A 22,597-nucleotide genomic window follows, 5' to 3' on the forward strand; every position below is an offset into this window, starting at 1 on the left:
TAATAATATAACATTATATATTATTCTTTATATTATAACTTTTAATAAAAGTATGACAGTTATCATTGTTGAGGTTTTTAGTTACAATTTGTATTGAGAGGACTTTTCAGCTTTATTGCACTTTTTAAAACATTTGTTAGACAGGTAGGCCTGATCAAAAGTAATCAAATGCAATAAGTAATGTAACTAGTAATCTGTACCCTATTGCAGTAGCTTATATTACATTATGGATAAAGATGTAACAAGATTTAGGGACAAATTTAAATTTCTTTTTTTTAAACTATGTTTTTTTAAACTGTATTTTAAAAAAAGACAAATAAATCTACCTTGTACCTTGTAGTACAGACTCAATGAAATAGCCAAAACTTATATTGCTAATATTTTAGGTAAATAGGCCTAATTATTGATTCTGTCTAAAATAATTAAAAAAAAAAAACAACAACACATAAGCACACCTTGAGAAAAACGAAACACAATTGAGTCAATTTTAAATGTATTAGCAATTATTTAAGATACAGGTGTAGCTATAATGTGCATGCACTTTGTGATATAATCACAGCTTTCTTACTGCACCACCTCCTGGTCACATGCCTGTACAACAACAATATGACAACTTAATAAACTGTAAAAACAACAACAACAAAACATCTCTCAAGACTATTGCAACGCTATTTAAAATTACTGAACTAAAAGCTTAAATTGTTTTTGTCCATGGCTAATGTTTTTGTACTTAATAAGATACTATTTATTTTAACATTTCATTGAGAAATGAGAGAAAGATCACCAACAAGGCGAGGATTATTGTTGTTATTGTTTTCTTTAAAATTTCAACAGCAACAAAACAGTTAAATGATCTCTGTACAAATGTTAGAAACTAATAGTTTCACTCAGTCTAAAACTCATGTTTGAAAAAAAAGTTAAATTAAAGACAGTCTTGTTATCATGAACTCCTAAATTGTCACTTTTATTTTGTTTTTATTCTGTTAGTCTTTCCTTATTATTTATTTCCTTATCATTTATTTCTGTCTTGTTTGCTCGATTATTTTAATATGTTATTCAGGGACACTCCACTTGCTTAACTTGGGGGCCACTTTTACAAAATGACAAGAGGCCAGGGGCCAGTCTCAGCAGCCCCATATATGTCATTAGGATTTCAGGATATTTCTACGATTTTAGGCTATTTTAGGACATTTTTTTTTTTTTTTTTAGGTTTTAGCATTATTTCAGCCATATTTTGTTATTCTATCTTCCAAAAAGTTATCTAAAACACTAATGCATGTGTAATAAAGTGTTAATTTATATATCTGAGTATATTAAAAATGTTAAATAAATGTGATGCATACACAAAAATGTCTTTGTCCCATTTGGTTGAGACTTTAGGGTGAATCCGGTAGGTGGCGGTAATGCGACTTTATAGATGCGAAACGCCATTAAAGACCAAAGAAGAAGAAGTCCTCGTCACGTGGTGGTTGACACTCAGCACATTAAACTTGTCAGCAGGTATGATCTGAAATCAGAGTAATCAGAGTATCGGGGTTTTTGTGCAGCTGTGACACAATGAGAGCATGAAATGTTTAACTATTTGTCTCTCAGAGGGATTTCTGTCGAACTGACGCGATGTTTTTGGAGCTTCTTGCCTTTAGCCGGGAAGCTAATGTTAGCATGGCTAGTTAGCTTGTGTTAGCTTGTTAGCCGCGATGTTTGTTTAAAAATATAAAAACTGATGAGTTAAAATCTGAAATCTGTGATTTAGAAACAAACTTAACTAACTCTTTAGTCAGAGCTTATTATGGGCTCATATTAAACTTAAAATAACCATTTTTTTTCCCTTTTTAAGCTGCTTAAGAAAAAACTTTGTTATTGAACATAAGATCAGTAAAAAAAAACTGCATATAAATATTTACAGAAGTACAAAACAAATAAAAATACATCAAATAAAAAGACAAGAACTAACAAACAAACAGTTACATCCGGTTACATCATATTATAATCACTTAATAAATTAAATGTACTTATTTATATGGAATTTTCCAAAAGTAATTAAAAGTTGTTTGATTATATATCTTATGCTACATTTTAAATAACTTTTTTAGAATAGAAATATTTTATTAATCCTGTGAGGGAAATTGTTTTGTTAGAGCAACAAATAAGAGAGCAGCAACTGAATAAAAATATTCATTAAAAAGGCAAAATAATTATACATATATATATAATACATAAAATATATATATATATATATATATATATATATATATATATATATATTCACACAAAGGAAGGCACTTAATGTAGAATACAATAAAATAACAATAATGAATAAAGATATGTACAGTATGTACAGAGAACAAACAAAAAAAAGCCAAAAAGATTAAAAAGAGCAATGAAAGACCGTGTTATTGAATAGATCTTTAATACTGCATACAGATATATTCTGAAATACAAAACAAATACATAAAATGAGAAAACTAAAAAAAAAACAACAAAATAATTATTCACATTTCATAATGCCAGATTACATCATACTTAAACCATTTAATACCTGAAATGCCTTAATAGCCTTTTTCTCCTTTACCTTATCTATATGGAATTCTCCAAAAATATTTTAAAAATTGTATGAAATATTTGTTATTTTCAGATTTTTATCTTGCCCATAGTACAAGATTACATCAAGTCAGAGCTAACTACAGGCTCATACTAAACTTAAAATAACCAGTGTTTCATTTTTAAGCTACTTTTTCAACAACTTTTTAAAAACTTTTATTGAATAGAAGATCAATACAAAACTGCATACAGATATAAAAATAAATCAGTACAACCAAAAAATAAATACATAAAATCTAAAACAATAAACTATTAAACAAATGATTAATTACATTCATATTATACAAACAAAGTTTAAAAATGAAATTGAAAATTGAATTGAATGAAAATGAAATTTCTTGATCGTGCTGCATCTTTTGGAGGAGTTGATCATAATCATTCAGTAACTTTAATATCTTTAGCAATTGAATTTTTCCCCAATTTTTTTTCCCAAATTTCCCAAAAGTAATAAAAGTTGGATGATATACAGTTTGTTATTTTCAGTCTGATCTTGCCTTTAGTTTAACATTACACCAAATATAACCTGCTGAAGAAAAAAAAACAGCTGTAACGTAAGCGGTTTGACCAGCTGTCGTTATGCTTTTGCATAAGTTTCCTGTAAGAATTGAAACCAAATCAATGTCCTTAAGTTTGGAGGAATAAAAATGTCATGAGGGGGAACTCAACTCGCTTTGCTTGGGGGCCACTTTTGCAAAATGACAGGGGCCCAGGGGCCACAGCAGCCCCGTACATGTTTCTAGGACTTTAGGTTTGGAAATGAACAAAATCTACCGGCCACTCAGCAGATTACTGTTTGTGTTTTTTGGCTTTAAGCTGAGGATCACTTCTCTGCAGAGATCTCTGCACGTTTTCTCATGAATACAGTGAAGTCAGTTTTTCTGTGAGGTGCTGAAACTTTTTAACTTTTTAAGTTTGAAGGTGTGGCCTATAATTATTCTGCTCTGTCGCTGTTGCAGGTGCAACAACATGGACTTGCCGTACGGTCCACTGGGTCTGGGTCTGGTAGCAGGACTCAGCTGTGGGCTCCTCATCGGCTGGCAGCTTCGGGCTCGCTTGGGCTCCACATCCAAAACCCTGATGACGGCGATGGGGAACGGCACCGGTGAAGAAGCGAGCGTGATGGGAGAAGGCGGCGAGTTCAAGATGATACTGGTGGTCCGAAACGACCTGAAGATGGGTAAAGGGAAGGTGGCCGCTCAGTGCTCCCACGCCGCCGTGTCGGCTTACAAACAGGTTCAGCGCAGGAAGCCGGAGCTTCTGAAGCAGTGGGAGTACTGCGGCCAGCCCAAGGTGGTGGTGAAGGCGCCCGATGAGGACACCCTGATCGAACTGCTCGCTCACGCCAAAGAAGTTGGGCTTCCCGTCAGCCTGATTCAGGACGCAGGAAGGACACAAATTGCGCCCGGATCGCGCACCGTGCTGGGTATCGGTCCAGGCCCGGCGGATCTGGTGGACAAAGTCACTGGAGACCTGAAGCTCTACTAGAGTTCCAGCATCAGGCCGACCTGCTTACGACGTCTTTGTGTTATAACTATTTGCAATGCAAACGAAGGAGTTTTTTTTTTTGTACAATAAACAATCAATTATATGTTAAATACTTGAAATTTTTGGTGCAGTTTTGGACACACGAGCCTTTCACATTTGATGACTCTTGGAAAAAAGCAGTAAAAAAAGCTTGATGTGTAATATTTTACTGTGATACTTCATTGACAGAAACAAAAGGCACTACAAACACTGTTCAGAGTACATTTACATGTAAAAAATATTCATTTTTTTGCCCTAATTCTACAAAAAACAATATTCCTAGGAAGCTGTTTAACCCTGTGAAACCTGGACCCACATCAGTTTTCTAGTGTTGCATTCAGACACCTTTCATTTAAACGTGTTAAACTTTAGCAAAACTGTTTCATTTCTTTGGAAAACGTGGCTGAAAGTCAGTGAGCAACCTGGAAAGAGATGTCCTGCGAATTCTGATAATTACAAGAGGGAGGCAAGAACATGACTTAAAAATTAGTTTAAAAAAAGAGAAAATTCTTAAATAATAGGACAATTTTCTAGAAAAAAATGTATGTATGTATAATTATGCAAAAATGAACAATTTACATTAATGTCACATCCATATTGTACTTGGAGTGGATGGCTTTCAGATTTTGTCATAAAATCTGAAATATTTTGCCCGGTCTTGAAAAATCAGTTCTGAAATACGCTGAACAAATATTTAAACATTACTCTTGCTTTTGCCGTGGTTATTTCACAGGTTTGAGGGAACTCTCTGAAACCTGAAGAAGAAATGAAAACATAAACAAATATGTAATTATACATGTAGTTTCCCCCCAGTTTCTCTTTTTTAACCCTTGACATTTTTCCTCAGTTTTTTTCCAGTGAAGAAAAAAAACAAACATCAAGGAGATTAAGTGCTGACAGTAAAAAAAAAAAAAAAAAAAAAAAAAAACAGTAGTAAAAGCACAAATTATCTAAAAATAAACAATTTAAAAAATAACAAAAGAGAGGAAAAGAAATGACCAGGGAAAAATACCTAAAAAATAATTTTGTAACATTAATTTTGAATATGTAATTATCATAATTATAATATAGATTTTCCCCCTCGACATTTTCACCCAGCATTTTGAATATAATTTTTTCTTAAACAATTTTATTATTTTTTCACATATTAATAAGATACAAAGAATAGAATTTTCAAAATTGACTAATTTCTTGCAGTTTGTGGAATTATCTTTTGAATTTCATCATTGCCTTTTTTTCTGAGGTTTTTCAAAGAAATCAGAGTTCAAAGGTTTCACTAACTGAAAGTTTTATCAAGAGTTTTTTTTTTGTGCACACAAAAGGTTTTTCTCAAACTCTGGTCACGAACGTGTTAGAAGAACACTTCACTTCCTAAAATGACCAAATGTTTATGATTTACTCACCGTGTGTTTCGTTGAATTTGTGAAGAAAACGCCTCCACGGTGAACTGAGGATCCAAATCAGGTCAACGTTCTTAAAGTTCGGTTAAATAAATGTATTTTTTCAAGATGAAACTGCACATTTTAGAGTGTCCTTTGACTGCGACCATCCCAAGACACACCTGTCACCTGTGTTTTAATCAGCATCTTGATGCGCCGCACCTGTCAGGCGGAGATCCTGGAAAAGGGTTTAAAAAGACCAACACGTGAAGTGCATAGAAAGGTCTCAGATCTGAGACTTGAGTTGAGTAGTTTCTGTATCGTAACATTTGAAATGTGATTTATATCAAATACGTAGGAAAAACAGCAATCAGCAACTTGGGATGAAATGTCTTGAAATTTGCAAGAAAAATATTAAAAGGTGACATAAAAAAACGCAGCTTAAAAAAAATGAGGGAGAAAGATTTTCATCGGAAAAATATCCAATTGACTTGGCACAAATATCAAGAGAACTATTTTTAAAAATTATTCCAAATATATATTTAAAATAAGACAACAGAAAAAAAGTTATTTATTTTATTTTTGCACTTTTTTTTAGCCCCCCCCCCCATGTTTCGGTGTTTATTTGAACGTTTCAGGCAATATTCTTGCAACTTTTTGCAGATTTCTTGCCAATTTTTGGGACATGCCTTTTTTCCATGTTTTCTAAAGAAATCAAGCCAATTTGCTCCGATCCGAGAAACGTCTGACAAATCATAGAAACATGCACGGGGCGGCTGCGACGACTCATTTAACGGTTTTGACGGCGTGAAATTATCTTTATATGTGTAAGACAGAAGCCTGGAGGTGCAGCAGTGTCACTGGCTGGAAGATAAACGTGTCCGGTACCGTGACCGTCTTCTCCTCCTGCACACGACAGCACATGTAAGACACAATCAGACCGTTGTTGACAAACAAGAAGCCTTTATTTTTTTTTTTTTTTTAAGTGGAAAACAAAACTGCCGTTTCATTCATTATGATCCTGAATATGCACAATCAAGTATCTTAAGTGCACAATTTAAATCTAAGGTAATTTAGATAAGAATATAAGTTCAAAGGAGTTAATGATTGATTTCATGTATACACGCAAGCCTTTGATAAAAACTTCAAAATTACCACAAGTCCTGTCATACTGAGCTGGATGAGCGCGTCAGCTGAAAAAAAGGTTAAAGGCAACCCTCGACGAGACACGAGGAGAACAAAGTTTGAAAAAAATCTCTCTCCTGAACACCTAAAAATGACATCCAGCAGAAACAAACCGCAGCATAGAAGAGGGGGCGTGTTAGTCGCTCACAAACAGGTCTGCAGTCCCTCCTGAGGTGGAATGGTCCCACGTTAGACAAGCACACGGAAACGTCATGTGAATGAAAATTTTGTTACCTGCATTGGCTTTGCTGGAATCGTCTGTAAAATACTCTCGAGTTTTCTTCAGCCCTGAAGTGTGTGTGTGTGTGGGGGGGGGACCAGACGTAGTGTTTCAGGATTGTGGTCATGGTAGCGGCATGTTCAAATATAGAGGAACATAGTAGCGTTTTTTTATTGTGTGTGTCTGAATATACAATAATTAAATGCATTTTACAGTCGGACAGAAGAAGCTGCTCACACACATCAAAAGGAAGAGGCTCTACATTAATTTTTTCTCACTACAGAGTGCAAATCAGATGCTTCACAACAGACCTTTTCTTTATAAACCCAGAAGAGAACTAGCTCTTCCCACAAGCCCGCCCCCTCCCCCCCATTGTACATAAACCATTTCCCATTCAAATAAAATAGACAAAAAGAAAAAAAATTAATCTAGTCGACACGGAATGTGAGAAAATTAATCTTTGTGATTTTTTCTTTGACGACAAATAAAACTGAGTCCTTCATGACAGTTTAAAAAGGGGGAAAAGTAAAAAAAAAAAAAAAAAAAAAAAAAAAAAAGGGTGTCTGTTTTGTGCCCCGCTGCCTGTCGAGGGCAGAGAGAGACGCTAATGGTCTGGTGAAGGACTGTGGGACATGGATGGATGGTTGCTCCAGCCTGCATGTGGAGATAAGGGGGAGGGGTCTTTACATGCCGTAGCCGAAGCCGGGCTGAGCTGCTGGCTGACTGTATCCTGCAGGCGCCTGGTACCCGTAGCCGTAAGGCTGCTGCGGGGCCACAGGTACGCTGGGGCCCGCTGTCAGCATCAGCTGGGGATTGCCTGCAGGGGACACACACACAGGAAGGGTTAATTAACACCTGAACAAACTGGCTTGATTTCTGTCAAAGGAATGAGAGGAAGAAGGCAATGAGCAACTTAACAAAAAACGGCCCGAAAATTAGTAAGATATTGGTTTTTCGGGGCCGATACTGATTATTAGTGGTAAACTGATATTTGCAACCGATACGCATTTACAATAAAAATGCAAATCTGTCTGTCAAGATTTAGAATATATTTAAGAATATAACAAACTCCAACACAAAACCTTGTTTAAATGCCTTTAGAAAAATGATAAATCAACATGACATGCAGCCAATACAGCAACTTTCTTTTATAAAGTTAAGTGAAAATTTGAAGTAAAAGTGAAAAAATACAAATAGCTTCCCGAGGTTCTACAGAGTAAAAGTTCCTCTCATGCTGACACTTCCTTTGCACTTTTTAATTAATTAATTTCATTGGCATTTATTGAAAATGCCAATACAGATAATCATTAAAATGCCAAATATCGGCCCCGGATCGGCCCCGATAATCTGTCTACCAAAAATTAGCAGGAAATTGACAAAAAGTTACAAGAAAATTAACTGAAAATAAGCAACAAAAAAAGAAAAGTAAAAAAAACCCAACCCAAACAGACCTAAGAGAGTCAGCGGTTGAAAAAAAGGGGGAGGCATATCACATTATTATTTTTTTTTAAATTGAGGGATTTTTTTAATTTAATCTTTTTGCTGATTTTTAAAGAAAACATGCCTTGCAAACCGTCAGGCGCACGGGTCAAACCACGACCCACACAGGCTCAGTTTATTTTATTAATAAATAAAAACTAAAAATTATTGCTGATTGTTGCCAATTTGGTCATGAATACCAAAAGTTACAGGGGCAGCTATAATTTAAAGTGCTTTAATAACTTCTGGTGTGGACTGCTGCCTTTGCTTTTGATGACAATGAAATGGACTCAGATGTCCTGAGAGGACGGTTACCGTAGACGATGGGTTGCGTCTCCGTTGCCTGCTCCTCCTCTTTCCGTAGGGACTCTGAGGTTTCTAGTTTATCTACCTGCAAAGCAAAGAAACAATAGCATTTAGAGTAAGTAACAACACTTTAAAGTGTAAACATACTAAAAATTAAAAAAAAAACCCTAAAAAAACATTTGCTGTTCCGAAATAGCAGCTTCCTCTGCAGGATTCTCCGTCATTCAAGTGACGTGCACACGCATCTGCATCTGTAGAGCAGCCAATAGGAACCCCTGTTCCCTGAAATGACCTGTGATTGGCCAAAGTCTCCCATCTAAAGCGTGAAAACAGAGCCAAGAGGAGGTGCCAAAATGAAACTGCCTACTCCAGCTTTAAACTAATCACGTTCATTTCCTCCTCTCTTACTGTCTGTGCTGCCTGACAGTCACAACAAAGCAGCCACTTCTTAAAAAAATAAAAATCAACAAATAAAAAAAATAATAAGTAGAAAAAAAACTTCTTCAGGCAGCAAGACAAATGCGAGAAGTGTTGATATCAGCTCCTGGCAGCACAGCAGCAGCACCTGGATGCAGGTTATTTCTCTAAAAGTGAGAGCTTATTCAGCAGTGCACTCTCCCGAATCAGAAATAAACAGTCGCTCTGCAAATTAAGTTCTCCGCACACATTTACAACGAGCTGAAGCTTCACTGTAAACAGTCTCATGCTTTAAGGCAGTGATACTCAACTCACGACCCGCGGGCAAAATCCGGCCCCTGATAGGGTGCCGTGTGGCCCCAAACCATTGATTCAAACTAGGATTAGTTTTTGTACTTTTAGTGTACATGAGATGCCAGAGCGTATAAAAATAAAGCATGTATATCCAAAAAAGTGCCTGAGGAGGATCCCCTACATCCCCACAGAGGTCCTATTGAAGCCCCTACTGTCCTGAAATCCTAAAAACATCCTAAAATCCTAGAAATGTCCTAAAATCTTAGAAATGCCCTTTAATCCTAGAATTGTCTTAAAATATGAGAAACGTTCCACAATCTGAGAAATTTTCTAAAATCTGAGAAACGTCCATAAAACCTAGAAACGTCCTAAAATCTAACAAATGTCCCGAAATCTGAGAAATAACCCTTAAATTCTAGAAATGTCTTAAATTCCAAGAAATGTCCTAAAATCTGAGAAACATTGTTAATCTTATAAGCTTTTTAAAATCCTAGAAATGTCCTAAAGTCCCCAGAAACCTGTGTGGGGCTGCTGCGACTGGCCCCCCAGGTTCCTGTTATTTTGTATGTGGCCCCCAAGCAAAGCAAGTTGAGTATCCCTGGTCTAAGTGTCGTACCGCCGGCAGTGAGTGAAAGGCTGCAGCACTGAGATGCAGTTTGGGAGGAGGAGGAGGAGAAGGAGGAGAAGGAGGAGGAGAGAAGGAGGAGTCTCAGGCCAGGTGCTCACTACAGCTCAAGGCTTTCAACAGGAAGCCAGGCACAAGCATCCCCCCTGCAGCTGTGTATCAGCAGGTGACGTCTCCATGCATGCTTTAATCCACCAGCTGGCAATAATCCGAACACAACCTCTTCAAAAGCAAACAGCTTCATGTAGAGCAGTGTCAACATCTGTGAGGAAATGCACCTTTAAGGGAGTACTTAACCTCAGAAATAAATATATGTTCATCAATTATTTACCTCGTGAATTCACGCTAAATTTGTGAAGAAAGCATTTTTTGCACATCTGTTTCGTGGAACAGGTGCACGGGAGAGGGATGACCAAAAGTTTAATTTTAACACACTGTCTGTTTGAAAGAATAAATTTCTTCGAAATGTTTCTGAGCTTCATCAAGATCTCGACGTTGCAAATAAATGTAGTTTTGCAAGTTAGACAGTGTTCAGGAGTTCAGGACATCCAACAAATTTATTACAATCCCACCCTGAGGCCAATGTGATGTGCCGTTTTTTTAAAATGATAACTGATTAAGCATGCAGGTTAATGCTGATGTCAAGATGTGGCTAATGCCGATGTGGTGAATACAAAATCTCTGATCCTGTATTCGTGCAGCAGGCAGCTACAGGTTAATTTCCTCAGATTCTGAGTTTAGTTACAGACTACATATCTACAAAGCTCGCCAACAACAACAATCCGGCTTGTGAGATGTCTCAGTGACTGCGTCAAAGTGAGAGTGCCGCTAAGACCATGCACACTCCAGGCTGCAAGTCTTCCGAGCTCCACACTTTAAGATCAACACAGAGCGTGAGCTTTCACCTGTTCCTGAATCGCATCAACCTGGAAGAGAAGAGGTGCAGCATAGAAGAAGAAAATTGAAAAAAATGTAAAACACACAACCTGATCAGAGAGAACTTCCTCTGTTATTTAAGCCACAAGGAAATCACCAGTATCGTCAAATTTTCAGTATGAATTCAAGTAACGTGGTTCCCGCACATTTTCATGCTGTGGTGTGGACACAACATTAAAAACACAGCTGCTGCTGCGTTAGCTGCTAACCGGAGAGACTGACCTGCCTGTTCACCCTCAGACCCGACAGGAAATTACTAAGACTGTTGATCGCCGCCGAGATATTAAAAGATACGATACCACAACACTTGTTAGAAGCAGTAACCAAACATCAGACATGATGAAGTTAAGAAAATGTTCATTTTGGACCTGACAGTTTCTTTTTTCTTAATTATTAAGAAAACAAAACAAAATACTAATTATGCAAAATTAAAAGAGCTAAAAAGAAAACACTATCAAAAGCACTGCTCATACACACACACACACACACACACACACACACACACACACACACACACACACACACAGAGACGGACTTAAACTTAAGCAATTATTTCCGTGTGCAAGTAATGTAACTAATAACTGCTGAGTTTGATGTTTTGTTTTTTATACTGTTTATCTTGTACACACCTTGCTGCTGCAACAACGCAAATTTCCCCACTGTGGGACTAATAAAGGATTATTTTATCTTAAAAGAATCATAATATATATATATTTTAAGGGAAAATCTTACTTTTTAAGTCTCAATCTGAGATTACAAATGGGCACTGAGAGCTGCCACAGGTTCACCTGCTGCCCGTGCACGTTTTGTATAAAAATACTCGGAGTCAATGTGACTTCACTACTCTGCCATTGCAACTAGAGCTGGGAGATATGCACTAAAATTATATCACACAATAACCGATATATATCTCAATATCTTAAAATTTCCTCAAAAGCACTTCCTAAAACTGGGAAACAGTTTTAGCTTTTTTTTCTTAATTTAGAAAAATTCTGTTTGATGTGACAATATTAATACTGTATTATATATAATATAATATAATATAATATAATATTAATAATGTAGAAATAATGACTAAGTGAGTAAAGGTAAGAATTAAAACAATTGCCTGATATGTTGAGAAAAGTACATCACTTTACTGTAATTCACCTTTAAAATGGGTAAAAAAACCCCCAAAATTTATTCCATATCACAATATTCATTATCTTAATGATATTTAGTCTCATATCTTGATACGATATAATAACTTTATATTGCCCAGCCTTTACTGCAAACTACATTGTGGTCGAGAGTGGAAATTGCAGCGTGAATGACAGAAATAATCACTTTTTTCATTCTTTCACAGGAGTGATAAACCTGTTGTTACAAAGCAGATGTTTTTTGCCTGTTTATAAGCATTTTTGCAAACATCTGCACAAATATATAGGTCTGTGATTTGCACAAGTTTATGGTGCGGACATTCTCCGCAGCCTGCATGTAGCTGCGAGTGTGCACTAACATCAAAACATCCTCAGTTCACTGAAAACCAGTCTGAACAGAGCTGACCCACCTTGCTGAGGTACTCCCTCATGACCTGAATGAAGTATGGCATAGAAAAGTCCATGATGTTGTGCCTCCAGGCGGTCTCCAGCACCACGTCGGGCCGCAGCAGGTCGTAGCACGTGAACAGGCAGGCGGCGAAACACTCCTTCTTCTCCTCCTGTAGGAACCAGGACAGCAGCTCCTCTGCCAGCTCGATGTCCTTGGACTCTGACGCGTACTGCATGGCATCCTGCAGGGGACACACGATACACGCACACGGGTCAGGAGAGCTCGAAGCCGCAGTGCATCAGAAACGCAAAGAAAGTAAAGAAAAAACACCTTGTAGAGCTTGTCTTTCTTGCAGAGCTCCACACTCTGTTTCCAGCGGTTGTTGCCCTTGAAGAGATAGGCAGCGATTCTCCTGAACTCGATCAGCTCGTGCTTCTCCAGGCGCTGGGCCAGTGAGATGTTGTCGAAGTTGTCGTAGGCATCTATTGATGTCCTCAGTGCCTAACACGAGTGTGACGGGGAAGCAGAAGGATATGAATAATGACATTCATGTAACAGAAAGATTAAAAAGGTTCCAACACATTTTTACCAGTGAATTTTCAAATCTTTACCACATTTCATGACTAGTATGAGCAGTATATTTGCCGCCTCACCTGATAGTCCTCCTCTGTGATGAAGAGGTTGTTAAGTGCTTCGTTGACTGATTTGTTGTTGTGGTTCTGTACTGACCGCAGGTAGGGTTTGACCAGGGGCAGCTGTTTCACCTGTGAACACACACACACATTCATCACTTCACTGACCAAGTTTCCATCTGAATTTAGCACAAATTATAACAGCATTTACAGAAACTCTGCAAAAGACATGTAGAGGCATCCTTTTTGTCCAAAGCTATTATGTAAATATTCAGAGGTGCATCATGATGAACAGTGGGTGGAGCTAATTCTCCTGTCAGGAGCCCAATCCTTTTTTATAAGGAACACCTTCTCTATCATTTAATAAACTGACGACCCCCAACATATTTTATAGATATGCAATAACATATTCAATGCACTACAGTAACAGTACAAAACAACTTATAAACTGTACAATTAACCCAAAAACAGCAACAAGTTGTTTATAATGAGCCATCTGGATGAAGCTTGAGCAGATTATTTCCTGCAAATATTGCAAAATTTTTCTGATATTTGTCATTCATGATTGAAAGATTTTTTTTGAGAAATTCAGTGTTTAGGGAGAGAGTGAAGGCTCTGTAAATATATGTATGGGTTCAGGTCTTCACTGCGCCCCTTGAGATTTAAAAAAAAATTCATATCTTGAATATTAATCTAAACTTTAAATCTAAACTTAAAAAAATAGTTTTAGTTTCACAGTGATGGAAAATGCTGATATAAAAGCCCATTTTATAGTTTTTTTTTACAGCTCTTATATTGAAAAGGCCTTGTGACTCTTCAGTTAAGCTTTGGCGACCCCTGGTGGTGGTCTGGACCCACAAGTTGGGAAACAGTGCAATAAACCAATACAGAGGACACAGTGAGGTGTTAGATCAATAACATCATCTGAAACAGTAGAAAACTGCGTTAAAGATGATGGGAATATGGTATTTATGTTTGTGTCATGTATTAATTTGAGGAATGTTATCGTCTCTGTACCACACACATCTGATGTTTTAGTCTGCTGCAATTTTTTAAAGTTTCTTCAGTGATGAATAATGCTGAAAGGAATATACACGCCCGAATGACTGTTTGCATATTAATTACTCACCATTGTTATGTTGAGTTCTTTAAGGAAACTAGAAGATGTTTGTCTTGCAGGTTTTAAACAGGTTTTAAATGCGCAAATTAAAAACACACATAAAGATAGATAGAAAACAAAAGCGGAAATGTCTATCGCACACATTCTCCATGATAATGAGAGATTAAAGTGTTACCTTGGTGAAGAAGTTGACAGCGCGAGAGTGGTCCAGTCTGGGGGAAAGCACTATGAGCAAATCATTCAGTAACAAGGGCTTGAACTCCAGGTAGAACTGCGTGGCTTTGTAGTACAGCTCCACGTTGGCCACCTGCACGGTGCAGAGGGAGACGATTAGAAACACGGGAAATTTAGATCATACATGTTTTTAACAATAATTTCAAAGACTTTCAGGCAAATTTTTATGACGATGCATTTTCAGAAACAACCATCAATAGTCACTTTTCTATTACTATATACGTTAAGTTTTTTAAAATATGTATTATTTTAGCTTTATTATTGGATATTTAAACATAACTTAGGGACTACCATTTATGAGAGGGGAAGGGGTGTTGCAAAAAGAGGGAGGCATTTAAAATCATTTTTTCAGCACTGTTTTTTTTTTTTTTTTCAGCTTAGGGGAGGGACATACAACTTTAAATCACTGGATTTTGTATCATTTTTACTGCCAATTTTTTAAAGAAAACATGCAACTTGAGACCTGTGGGTTTGGGGGGCATGTTTTCTTTAAAAAGATTTTTTTTCCCTTTAATATTTTTTGGGCGATTTTGAAAGAAACATTTTGGGAGTCCTTTCTATATTTTTTTTTGCAATTAAAAGAACAATATTTTGTTGTTTTTTCTTAAACATTTTTGGTGATTTTTGAAGAGAACATGGCTGCAGGTTCGGAGGGCATATTTTCTTCAAAAAGCCAAATAATCAAACTGTACCTTGGTGATTATGTCTTTGAACTGTCCCTCCTTCCAGGCGTCTGTCGGGTGGTTCATCATGGTGATGATGGCGTTGTCGAACTCCTCGTATTTGTCGTACAGGAAGACGAGCTCGGCCCACAGGTGAGCCTGCTCCGCTGCTCTCAGGACCTTGGGGATGTTCACTCTGGACCAGAAGAGCTCCAGATGCTCCCTCATCTTCTGGGGCTTGAACTTGGAGTAAAGGATGGCCAACTCCGTGAACATCCCCATGTGAGCGCGCTCCAGGCCCAGGGCGGCCTCCAGCATGGTGATCAGCTCCTCGAAGTAACCGCGGTCCTGAGAGAGAAGAGATAAATGTAGTGTTTTCCAAAATTCACATTTTATCTGAAGAAATATTCCGCTTCAGTCCATATTTGTTGGCATTTAGCCTTTAAAATTAGATTTTACTGTCCTCAAAAATGGATAACTAGGTAGTCTAACAGCAATCTGGCAGCATCACATTTACTGATTAAAGAAAGTTGATTTCATAAAAAAGACAAAAACAAAACTCAATGAATCCTATGAAACTCTTTCCAAATAGAGGACCTTTTTTTATTTAGGGCGATGGCACCTTAATATGACGACAGACTTTCAAAGCTTAATTCAAAAATCTCATCAGAAGCTTTAAACATAAAAACCCCCATAAATAAATGACATAAAATTCTTACTTGGTAGTAGTTGATGAGCTCCTCCAGCTCGTCGGCGTGCACCACGATGTGGAGACCGCACATCTGGGCAAGTCTGAACTCCTTTCCGTCCACGCAGGCAAAGCACACCTCCTTCCAGGTGCGGGTGCTGTTGGCCTTACGGGCGCCGTCCACAGCGGCCTGGTACTCCCCGAGGTGCACCAGAGTTGAAGCCAGACGACCAAAGTTGGAGACGTTGTTGTAGAGCAGCTTGGCGGCGTCATACATTTTCTCGTCGTAGCAGCGGTCACCGACCTAAAGAACGGATACAATAAAAACAAAGGGTTTACTTCTTGTCTCGACTGCTTATTGACAGCGGGCTGCGTGAGAACGACGCTCACCTGCTGGATGTGAGCGTTGTTGGGGCCATTGATGAACTCTTCCAGCTCAGCCAGGCGGTTGGTTTTGGCCAAAGCAAAGATGAGCTCCGTCTCCACGTAGGACTCGCGGGCCTTCTTACGAGCCATCTGAAGGAATTTGACCAAGTCCTCCCAGTTACCTGAAACACATGGACAGTAATATTAACCCTTAAAAACCCCTGGTATTTCCTCATGATGGCTGTAGGAAATCGTCATTTTCATGATCCTGTTTAAATCAATCTAAAAAATTAAAATGTTAATAGCTAGAGTGTACATTATTTTTGCATCAGAACTCAAGTTTCTGTTTTTTCGCATTATCACGCCATGACGTTACATCACCGTACATGCAGTGCAAATGTGGTAACAGCATGCTGTGCTGCCTGCATTTCTCCATAATGCGGGCAGCATTTTTTTTTTTGAGAATTCTGTATATATTGATCTCCAATAAAAACCGAAATAACAAGAACTTTCTTTCTTTTTACAGCAAAAACTTAAAGCTTCTGTCTTCCATGTAATCACACTGTTCGGTTGGATTGACGTCATTACGTGATTGTGGTTTTGCACCACGTGAAAATGCATGACAGAGGGATAAATGGAGTAAATGATGAAATTATTAAAACATCTCAAAAACGAAATAATGTACCTAGTCCAAGTAACTTACGGAATGTTATTTAAAAATATTTGGTCATGTTTCGACATTTAGAAATATTTTGGATTAATATGTTTTGCAATAATTTTGTTTATAACAGGTCAGATTTTTAAAAATTTGATTTTATATTTTTGACACAATTTAAATATTTTCATCAATTATTACCGTTTATTGACTTACATGAGCTGTTAGTTTAGGTTGTAGAGCATTTAGGAATATGACGTTTTTGAAGATACTCCAAGAAATGACATTGCAAAAATACCCATGTAAGTACTGGCAGATCTTTTCTATTGCAGAGTTCAAAGGGTTAAACACTTGTTGTGTTTCCACATTAACCTTTTTATTTTCAGTAGATGTGGGACATTAACTTAAGTGTATTTTATGCTGATAGTGTGCACTTTCAATAAAGCATTGCTGCATCAGCTGCAGCTATCAGCAAACACCCTGCAGTATAAAAGTCAAACAGCAAACTCCACAACACAGCAGAAGTGATTCACATTGATCGCCTTCAATCGAAGTGACGCTGGCAAAACACCAGCAGCTTTCTCTGAAACCCTGATCTGTTGATAGTGATTGATCTGCTCACAAAAAGTTAGGCGCTTTTCTCTCCCTCTTCTCTTATGAATTTACAGGGAAAGTTTAACTCAAAATAAAAGAAACACTATTGTTCCTCTGACCTGTAGCGCTGTTTATCAGTCTAGATTGTTTTGGTGCGAGATGCCAAGTGTTGGAGATATGACACTGCAGAGATGTCTGCCCCTTCCAAATAATTTAACTAAATGGCACTTGGCTTACGGTGCTGTAGATGGTGTAGATGGCATAGTGTTGTAGAAATCATGACCCGGTTACTCAAGATAATCCAGACCTTGTTGTGAGCAGTTTCATGTAGGAACTATTTTCTTTCTGTCAAACTACATCCACGAACCGAATCACCGTGCAGAAGGACGCATGCACTCCTTCTGCACGGTGAAACTGTGGGTGTAAAAAGTTTCGTACAACAATTCCTTCGTAAAACAGTTCACAACAAATTATGTGGATTATCTTGAGTAACAGGGCCATGATTTATGCAAAGAGACATTGCTGCAGGGTTATTTAAAAAAAAAAAAAAAAACTGGCCGCTTTTTTTTTTGCTGCCATTAAGTTCCATTATGTTGGAGAGAAGGCAGACATCTCTACACTCAACTCGCACCAAATGTAGACTGATAAACAGCACTAAAGGTAAGAGGAAAAATATGTTGCAGTGAACTGTCCCTTTAATAAAATCTTAACCAAGTCTAATTTTCTGTGCCACTTTTTCTCACTTGGGCTCAAAAATTCTCCTTACCACTCTTATCGGCAGCCTGCACCACCTCCATGTACGCGGAGGGATCATCGGCCTTGATGTAGGAGTCGATGGCTTCTTTAACCAAGTCCTTCTGTAGCTGAGCCTTCGCCAGCTGGCTCCACACAGCCGGCTCGTTGCAGCGTTCTGCAAACTCATAGGCACGGTCCAAGTTGCCAATATGTTCGATCAGCACCTAGGTTACAAAAAAACATGGACTCTCAACACTTGTTCAGTCAATACGGCATTAGTCTCGTTGTTTCAGAATCAATGACTGACCTGCACAGCAGAGGTGTTGACGTCAAACTTCTTGAAAATGGCAAAGGCTTCCTCAAAGAGCTCGTTGCTGATGGCAATGTTAGCGATGTCGGGAGCGTCGTAGTTGTCTAGCCTGCTGATGTACTCCATCACACGGGTACGGTCAGCTTTGATTGCAGTTAAGATCAGCAGGTTCTGCAGGTTTCTGTGGGACAGAGAAGACGTGTAACCCTCAGTATGACTTATTTTTGATTATGAAAGGACTCCACTTGGTCATGACACCAGAAATCTAACACTCAATACTAATACCAGTGAAATTTCACAATTCTCAACACCCAATTAAATACCACAATGAAAAACAAAGACACAAATATAAATCTCATGTAATTAAACACACACTCCTTTACATAAAGGTTACAATAAATCACCTTCAGTATTCTAATCTGTCAAAACGACAGACGGCTTTCAGATTTATCCCTTACTGTTATTATCCTTTTATGATGTTAAATTCACTCAATAATGGAAAATATTTGGTTAATGCAAAATCCGGCCCTGTCAGAACGAAAGAATTGCATCCCCCGTGCCTTTGGTACTTATGTTTTCATTACTTTGGCATAAACTTTGTTTTTGTAATATCCTGAAATAGCAAAAAAAAATCCAATATGTTTCAGCTACACACCTGTGTTCACTGAAGACAGAGTTGTCCAACACAATCTTCTCAAGCAGCTCAATGAGCTCGTTGGGCAAATCTGCAGTCATGAAGGCCTTGACTGTGACCGATACCTCCTCGGGGTCCTGGGTTTCTGACAGCGCTGTCTGCACCACCTGAGGGCAACGAGCAGAGGCTAAGCGAGGCAGCAGGCAGCTGAATGAATTGAAATAAGACTCGTTTTGTGCGTGCTTTACCTGGTCGATGAGTGGTCGTCTGAAGGGGTTGCTCTCCAGCAGCACGCTGGCCCACAGGTCAGGGTCTTTACGGCGCACCAGGTAGCGAGACAAGCTCTTGAACAGGGAGTTCTCATTGCACACCTGATGGGAAAAAAACACAAATTATAACTAGCTTGCTCGCTCTGATACCAGCATAGAGAATTGTAGCAGAAATAAGTACCAGCACAAGTATATAAAAATATCACACAAAAAGAAATGCAGTAATAGTACAATTTCAAAATGCAGTATTAGACAATTAGCAGTAGTACATGAATATTTAAATTGTAATATGAATAACATGCTGAGTGTGTGAAGTGTGTAAAATATAAAACCATGCCTTATTCTACAATGCAATGTATAAAACTAGTATGAAGTTCAAAGTATGAAAATATACTCATGCGTGCAATGCTACAATGAGCAACAGAGATATATATAAGTAAGAATAACAATAAGAATACAAACAGTATGTGTCACATGATAAATATACCCTGCATTCAAGAAGAACATTGCACATCTGAATAATTGCACAGAGGATTGCTGTGGTTGAAATATCGCACCAAATATTGCAGTTAAGACAGTAATATAAAGAATTATTGCACCTTAAAACCCTATTGCACATCTGAAGCATCATAATAAATTATGGATTTTTTTTACATCAAAATGGAAAGTGAACTGAAACAGAGACATTTATCAAAATTCATCCTCACATTGATGAGCTCCTGGTCACACTGTCCTCTCTCGTAGGCCACACAGGCGAGGTGGGGGTCTCTCTTCTCGCAGTACTTTCCCACCACGCGGCTGTCGTAATACGGGTTCTCCCTCAGGAAGCGTTCAGGGTTGTTGTTGCTGTCAATGTAGATCTTTGCCAAAGCATTGTGGGTGGCGGGCTCCTCACAGCCTTCGTGGATACGAGACTCCAGCCAGGGCAGCAGCAGCTTCAGTCTGCAAGACAAAAACGGATGTCAGGCACCGGCTGGCACAACATGGTTACATGTGCACCTGTATTCTCCTTTTTTTTTGTACAATATTCTTATTGAAGAAAATGAGAAAATGTTGTACATCCCATCTTTCTGGTCCGAAGGAGAAACACCTGCTTTTAAACTTTATAAAATAACTTGGATATCAACAGGTTTCTTGATATGCACAAATAATGCAGCACCAACATTTTTAAGAGGGTAAAGGAAGGAAGACAAAGTCCAACAAATCTGCAAATGGTCGGAAACTTTGAAAATAATCCTTCTTTTGATGCAAAGAAGCAAAATGACAAGCGGCTCCGGCTGCTCTACTTAAATATTTTGAAATAATAGACAACATGTTATATTATATTCATTTACATTAGACATGTAAACAGCTTAGTAGGAATATAGTCTTTTTTTAAATAAACGCAAAAACATTTCTCTCCTGATGGTTAACCTTTCTGAATTGAGGTCAAAACTTTTTAGTTGTTCAAAGACAGACATGTAGGTGGAATAGTGCAGCACCTGTTCCTCTTTTCCACCTCAGCGACCAGTTCATCAGTGGAGAACTGTCCCCTGACGACCAGGATCAGGCTCTTGATGACATCCTCTGAGCAGTCCACGTCTAAGAGACCACCGACCACGACAGGCAGACGGCTTGGATTCACCTACGACACACATTTAACAATAAACCTCATGATCCTATCTCTGCAATACAAGTACACAGTATAATCATGATGCATTTGAATGCTCCTTCAGTACCTTCTGCACATAGATCTCGATGTACTTCTGCAGGTTGTTGCGGTACAGGTAGAGGACCAGGTCGTGGACAAAGTCAAAGCGGTCACAGACGATGATGAGTGGCAGCTGGTCAGTGAGTTTGGCTTCCTGTACGTCACACACAGTGCAGAATAAGGTCAGTGAGAGGACACAACAAACAAAACAGCAATTTACAAGCCACAAAACATCAACCAACCTCGGTGCAACAGGGTTGATCTTTTACCACTGAACTGACAACATATTTACATGATACTTAATTTACTCTCAGTCACTGAAAATGAAACTTAAAATGTCATTTTCCAGCTACGTCAACCTCCTTTAAAGGGTAAGTTTGCCATTTGTCAACCTGAACCTTATTTCCCCATGTTTTTGTGTCTAAGTGACTAATGGAAATGATATATTTTTAAAAAATTGGTCCAGTTTTGAAAGATGATGCTGCAATGTCATCATTTATACACCATAAGATTGTTACTGTGCGTTATATCACTATTATAGCATTACTGAATGGATTATACAGAGATGGACCTTTAAATTAAAGATTTAACTTTGATTTTTTGTTTTTAATTTGGTTTTTTTTTTCACCAGAAACAGCTTCAAAATCACCATCTCCAAACCCACCAAACTCCATTTAATAAACAGTAATGTTATCATCGTAAAACTCGACAGAAACAAAATAAAACTCACTAAAGCCATCCTGGTTTATCTTTTCACTGTTCCAACAATTGCCAACTCTGGTTTGTTTGAAATAAAATCCTTGTTCACCCAGTTTGATGTTAAAAAATATGCTTGCTCTGTATAATTAGTTTATTTAAATGTAGTTTGGTGGGTTTGGCGATAGCAATTTCGGGTCTGTTTTTCATTACTGAACTTGTTTCAAAAATTGTTTTCTTTCGTCATTTGGGCACAAAACATGAGAAAATAGTGTCCAGGTTGAAACATATCAAAGTTGCCCTTTAAGTACTTAAAAAAATACACATTTGAAACAACTTAATGGGGGAAAAGAAAAAGGTTTGTCACTACAACAAATGGTTCATCACATTGAAAAATTAGTGCGTTTCACAGTAGAGTCACGGAACAAGACCTCAAAATACTCTTAAGAAGCTTACTTAATTATTAGCTGACAGTTGTTGGGTCAACACTTGACAGCACTGACCACTAGTCCTCTGTACCGCACTGCCGCCATCCACACTCACACAGGATTAACAAACTGGGATTGTAAACCTTGTTGATGTCATCCAAGAACATGCTGCACTGACTAAAGGCTTCTAATACAGGAAACTACGCACACAGACACCTTCAATTCTTCAAATCGGAAATACAGGACCCTCAGTTGTTAGCCATTAACTGCAACTACACACAACACACCCCATGAATGACTACATACAGCTATGTAGTATGGGTGTATGGACTGTGGTGTATAAGCATACACACCTCCATACAAATCCCAGTTTAAATCCTGTGCCTAA

At 38.0% G+C, this 22,597-nt stretch overlaps 2 protein-coding genes across 3 annotated transcripts in view; one reads left to right on the forward strand and one right to left on the reverse strand.

Annotated features, from left to right (window-relative positions):
• The first annotated feature begins 1,457 nt into the window (after positions 1-1,457).
• On the forward strand, positions 1,458-4,377 carry ptrh2 (peptidyl-tRNA hydrolase 2). Its single transcript, XM_042499773.1, has 2 exons — positions 1,458-1,500; positions 3,558-4,377. The coding sequence occupies exon 2, from the start codon at positions 3,568-3,570 to the stop codon at positions 4,084-4,086; it is 519 nt and encodes a 172-aa protein (XP_042355707.1). The 5' UTR covers positions 1,458-1,500; positions 3,558-3,567; the 3' UTR covers positions 4,087-4,377.
• Positions 4,378-6,450: 2,073 nt separating this feature from the next.
• Positions 6,451-22,597, reverse strand: part of cltca (clathrin, heavy chain a (Hc)) — a 48,144-nt gene continuing 31,997 nt past the window's right edge. For both annotated transcript variants that reach the window (XM_042499164.1, XM_042499163.1), the window contains 16 exons: positions 21,114-21,239; positions 20,877-21,019; positions 20,103-20,337; positions 19,375-19,497; positions 19,148-19,293; positions 18,490-18,673; positions 18,214-18,406; positions 16,223-16,380; positions 15,864-16,136; positions 15,175-15,492; positions 14,424-14,555; positions 13,150-13,260; positions 12,827-12,997; positions 12,516-12,737; positions 8,704-8,779; positions 6,451-7,726 (listed from right to left, as the gene is read on the reverse strand). In XM_042499164.1, the coding sequence (XP_042355098.1) occupies positions 7,593-7,726; positions 8,704-8,779; positions 12,516-12,737; positions 12,827-12,997; positions 13,150-13,260; positions 14,424-14,555; positions 15,175-15,492; positions 15,864-16,136; positions 16,223-16,380; positions 18,214-18,406; positions 18,490-18,673; positions 19,148-19,293; positions 19,375-19,497; positions 20,103-20,337; positions 20,877-21,019; positions 21,114-21,239 (2,745 nt within the window). In that variant the 3' untranslated portion in view covers positions 6,451-7,592. The remainder of the gene's footprint in view (positions 7,727-8,703; positions 8,780-12,515; positions 12,738-12,826; positions 12,998-13,149; positions 13,261-14,423; positions 14,556-15,174; positions 15,493-15,863; positions 16,137-16,222; positions 16,381-18,213; positions 18,407-18,489; positions 18,674-19,147; positions 19,294-19,374; positions 19,498-20,102; positions 20,338-20,876; positions 21,020-21,113; positions 21,240-22,597) is intronic.

The sequence above is a fragment of the Plectropomus leopardus genome, chromosome 13 (genome assembly GCF_008729295.1).
Source record: "Plectropomus leopardus isolate mb chromosome 13, YSFRI_Pleo_2.0, whole genome shotgun sequence".
Lineage (NCBI taxonomy): Eukaryota > Metazoa > Chordata > Actinopteri > Perciformes > Serranidae > Plectropomus > Plectropomus leopardus.

Excerpts from the sequence above, each read along its gene's own strand:
- ptrh2 (XM_042499773.1), top strand. The coding sequence starts at position 3,568 with ATGGACTTGCCGTACGGTCCACTGGGTCTGGGTCTGGTAGCAGGACTC.